The sequence below is a fragment of the Papaver somniferum genome, chromosome 7 (assembly GCF_003573695.1).
Source record: "Papaver somniferum cultivar HN1 chromosome 7, ASM357369v1, whole genome shotgun sequence".
Lineage (NCBI taxonomy): Eukaryota > Viridiplantae > Streptophyta > Magnoliopsida > Ranunculales > Papaveraceae > Papaver > Papaver somniferum.
This window is the reverse complement of record NC_039364.1, coordinates 241,835,809-241,840,501: the sequence shown is the minus strand read 5'-3', so window position 1 is coordinate 241,840,501 and position 4,693 is coordinate 241,835,809. Positions and strand designations below refer to the sequence as shown.

The 4,693-nt window shown below is 37.2% G+C and overlaps 1 protein-coding gene and 1 pseudogene across 1 annotated transcript; both read left to right on the top strand.

The window, feature by feature from the left end:
• The first annotated feature begins 664 nt into the window (after positions 1-664).
• On the top strand, positions 665-1,988 carry LOC113293572 (lysine-rich arabinogalactan protein 19-like). The gene is made up of 3 exons (XM_026542172.1): positions 665-801; positions 912-1,103; positions 1,202-1,988. The coding sequence occupies exons 1-3, from the start codon at positions 738-740 to the stop codon at positions 1,657-1,659; spliced, it is 714 nt and encodes a 237-aa protein (XP_026397957.1). The 5' UTR covers positions 665-737; the 3' UTR covers positions 1,660-1,988.
• A 302-nt stretch (positions 1,989-2,290) lies between these two features.
• LOC113293571 lies at positions 2,291-4,078 on the top strand (annotated as a pseudogene).
• Positions 4,079-4,693: the final 615 nt, after the last annotated feature.

The following is a 4,693-nucleotide window of genomic DNA, read 5'->3' as shown; positions in this document are numbered from 1 at the left end:
GTCCCAAATACTCAATCATTTCAACCATCATAACTCTATTGTATATGTAATAAAAATGAAACTGTTTCTTGACTAATCAGTTTCTAAGTTTCATAAGTGGGCTAATGAAGCCACAAATGTAATGCCGTTGTGTTTAACTGCGCATTCAGTAGATGACTAGATGTTCTTAATCAAGTACTCCCGCTTTCCCATTTTGCACAGAGATAATCAATTACAATATATATAAATGATATAAATTTAACAAACTCAAGTACGAATCTGAAGAGTTGTTGGATCAATCCACTTCTGACCTTGTATGATAGTCACCTGGTATAAATTTGTCAAGCCCATTTGAATTAGAGTGAATCTCAAGAAACCTATGCGTTGCTTTTGTTAAACTGCGGTATAAGTTTTGCATTTTTTTAGAGTCAAACTTCATAATACAATTAAAGGATCAGATACATGCATGGGTTGTGAGTAACTTGTAAACGCTCTAGCTATATTTGCGTGCAGTTATCGTTATCGTTGCACTAAAACAAACCATTCTTTTTTTATGGACGCCAGTGAAAAAGTCAGCAAGCCAGAACAAGAGTGCAAGATAGGAGACGTGTGTTTATAAAAAGAAGAGAGAAATGGAAGATTATTTTGTAGTCAATGCCAGTGCTGCCGAGCAGAAAAAAATACAAGTCAATGCCAGTGCCATATATATAGTAGAAACCAAGTAGTTTTAGGTCGATACATACTAAATCTGACAAGCCATGGCTAGTAATTTCAATTCTTTCATATGTTTCTTCGTTGTATTTGTTGTTTTATCGGTTTCTCGTAAGTATATTAGTTCCATTTCAAAGACAGTTTTAATGATTTATTTTTTTTTATATATGCGTTTCTGGGTTCGACATTAACACAAATAAATTTTGGTATGATCTGTCCAGAGATCTCAACTGCGCAGAACGCTGAGTACTGTGAAGACGGAGCTCCAGTTTTTGGACCTGGTGATGGCTGCTCTGGTTGTTCTGAAAGATGCATGGGATACTACTATAGAGACTATCGAGGATTCTACTGTCACACTAATCTTGAAAAAATAGATTACTGTATCTGTTGCATTCCATATCCACCAGATGATGGTAAATATATATATGACAATAAATCAGATAATCAATATATAGAACTGTTCTTTATATACTTGCTAATCAAAAATTACTGATTCTCTGCATGTGTGTAGATCAACCATTTGATGAGGTACCAACATTGCCACCAAAGGAGGCACCGACACCTATGGAGGCACCAATAATGGCACCAACTCCAGTTGAAGCTTACGAACCTCTCAAGCCTACACCGAGCCCTGCTGCAGCACCCTTCAATGCTGAGCTTACTCCGCAAACTCCTCCATGTGTTCATCCAGTGGCTCCTACACAAATTGCTCCGACTGTCTCCCCAGCTGCTGAACCTATGCCACCACAAACATCAAGAAGACTAAAAAAGAAAAAGCATCCTAAATTCAATCATGTTGCTCCCAGTGTTGCACCTGCGACTTCACAAGTTTCCACCAAATCCAAGAAGCCGAACAGGAAAAAACTTCATAAAACAAAAGCTGTCTCACCTGATGTAGAACATGAAGCTCCACAAGCTTCTTATGCCGGAAAACTTAGAAAGGTAAAGGACCCTAAAACCAATTATTAATGCTTTTAGCATAACTTGCGTCTTGCGACACTTAAAAGAAATTGCTCGCCAACAATAATATGTCTACTGCTAAAATAAGAATATGTGATTGCTTAAAATGGCATGATTAAATGTACTAATTATGTGTTTGAAGCTGCATATACAAACAAAATCTACCCAGTATGAAACTCCTTTTATAATTCGACCACTTCCGAATTCCGATAAGGATTTGCTTTCCCCTTTAACCACTTTTGATGATGATGCTGGGCCTTGATTTGTATCCTTGACCACTGATTTGCTATCTTTAGTTTCCTTCTTTATGTAGTAGTGCTTTCATTGGATTGCTTTGCTTTCTGTACCCAAATCATAACAAATCCATCAATATTATGGGATGGCAAAATCCATTTACATTCCTCCGTCTGCAGTCCAAAAGTTGCCACAAATTATACTGTACGAATAAGATAACCCGCGTGCGTTGTAAAGCAAGTACTTTAAGCAAACGTTTTTAAAGCTTATGAAAACGCACCTACACCACTTGCCTGGAAATGATAGCAACTTCCACAATATATCATTGAACACTTTAAACAGTAACTTTATAGTCCTTATAAATCAATAACAGTGCGCTTCCTACTCTACCATTCAAATGGATCTCAAGTAGTTCTGTAACAAATATGAAGTACTTCTCTATGTTCTCATGTTTCATATTCTTCTACATTTTCGCTTTTTCTTCAATAATAGTTCAAGCTAATGTGCCAAAATCAAAGACGTTCAAGCTTCTCAATCAAGGACCGATTTCTTCAAGCAATGCTGTTGAACTGGGTGCAAAATACCGTGTCCTAAGCATACCTAACAACAACAAGAGCAACACTTTTAGTCTTTGTTTCTACACTATTCCTCCTAACACATTTATGCTTGGTATTGGTGTTGGTAAACCTCAGTTCAACACCGTTTTTCGATGGGTTTGGACTGCTAACCTTACAAGACATGTTCGGGAAAACGCTACACTAGTCTTCGGTATAAACGGAAATCTTGTCTTGGTTGATTCCGATGGTCGTGTAGCTTGGGAAACTGGAACTGCCAATAAAGGTGTTGCAGACATCAAACTTCTCTCAAATGGAAACTTAGTCTTACTTGATAAAAATGGTGCGTTTGTTTGGCAAAGTTTTCATTACCCGACAAATACTCTCTTAGTTGGTCAGAACCTTTCTCGAGGTATACGTTCGCGCAACAAACTAGTAAACGGAGCTTATAGTATGGTACTGGAAGAACACCTCATAAATTTGTACTACAAAAGTCCCCTTTCAAGAAAACCAGTGGCCTACTACGGTTAACCCCTGGTTACATGCGGAACTTACAGAATGTAACCTTCAAAGCTACCCATTGGTCCGATGGTTCTAACCATTTAGTATTCCAGTATGAACCCAATGGTGGAAAATCTGGATGGGGAGAGCCTAAATACAATGCAATCTTATCACTATTTCGACTTGGCTCAGATGGTAATTTTCGGATCTTTAGCTGTGACAAGAGCCGCCAATCCGCTTCATGGGACACAACGTTTACAAGATTTTCTAATGAGTGGAAATACGCGAGCGAATGCATGCTGCCTGAGAAATGTGGCTCATTAGGGATTTGTGAGAACAATAAATGTGTTTCTTGTCCAACACCTAATGGATTGAAGAGCTGGACCAAAGATTGTAAGCCATCAAAACTTCCATCTTGCCCAACTAATAAGAAAGTTACTGCCAATACTAACGTGAGTTACTACAAATTGGAGGGAGTGGATCATTTCATGGCGAATTCAGAATTAAACAAAGGCGAGGGACCTGTGAAGATGGAAGTATGCAAGAAGAAATGTAGGGACGATTGTGAGTGTATGGCTTTCTTCTATAGAAAGGATTCTTCGAGGTGCTTGCTTACTGCTCAGCTTAATACCTTGAACAAGGTTATGGATTCTTCTAATTCTCTGAGTGCAGATCATATTGCTTTCATTAAGTATGCCAAGTAGAGAAGTAGTAGATCAGTTCATTAGCTAAGCAACAATCCATTCGGTTGTATTTTTAATTAAGATCAACAAGACTTTACTTGCTCTAAAGTTACGAATGCCGGAGAAAATGAGTTTTTAATAGTCTTGTGACCTATGAGTCGCCAACGATGCTTGCTCATTTTCTTATAAGTGAATAAAAGAGGACCTTTAGTCCCACACTGGGTATACTAGAGGTCAGAAGATCAAATCCAAACTAAGACTATTAAAACTCATTATCTCCAATATTTGTGAGAGAGTTTAAAGTGGCAAGCTTGATGTTCGTTTTGTTTCATATAAGTATCAAATTGCATATATCTTTATAAAATCTACTCCAAAAGGTAATTTTGTGCAATTCACTCTAACCTCAATGTCGTTGATAACCCGCTTAGGTCGAGTGAGAGTGTTAGACATATGACAGACGTGACTTGATAAGTCATGGTTGTGTAATTTCCTTTTATATGGTCCGTGATGTTTAAGTAATATCTTTGTAAGATTTTTTATATATCTTATATTCTGTGTATTCAAAAGTATTAGATCATTACTCGGTTGAACCATCCAAGCGTTAGTATGTCAAGTTTGGTTGTCATATATTAATTCCAAAACTTGAGTTGCTTGATTAGTTTACCAGAGTCAACTTTGTTAGGTTCGACTAGGAAGTGTAGATTAGTTTACTAGAGTCAACTTTGTTTGCTTGATCAGTTTCCTTGGTGTCTAAACTACATTGGTCTAATATATAATGAAGTTTGTTCTTCTTACAAACTTATCCCGACGCACACACTTCTTTTTGTAGTCAGTGTGATAGCCGACTAGTAGTATTGTTCGTAATACTTTGCTTGGATAGGAAAGTAACCTAATTAGGAGATTTCTCTTATGTCCGCTCTTTAAAGACTTATATGGGATCAAGAAGCGTCTAGAAGTACCGATGGTGGGGAACTTGAATCTTATTGTTATTTTCGTTTTTGATTATTGATTTGATTGACTAACGGTAGTTGAACCTTGATATTCACTTAGTTTGTTTATTTTGTGATCCTT

What these genes read in the sequence shown, in the direction of transcription:
- LOC113293572 (XM_026542172.1), top strand. Translation starts at nt 738, where the DNA reads ATGGCTAGTAATTTCAATTCTTTCATATGTTTCTTCGTTGTATTTGTT. An exon ending in TGTTGTTTTATCGGTTTCTC is followed by an intron (nt 802 to 911) that starts GTAAGTATATTA and finishes TGATCTGTCCAG; the next exon opens with AGATCTCAACTGCGCAGAAC. An exon ending in TCCATATCCACCAGATGATG is followed by an intron (nt 1,104 to 1,201) that starts GTAAATATATAT and finishes GCATGTGTGTAG; the next exon opens with ATCAACCATTTGATGAGGTA.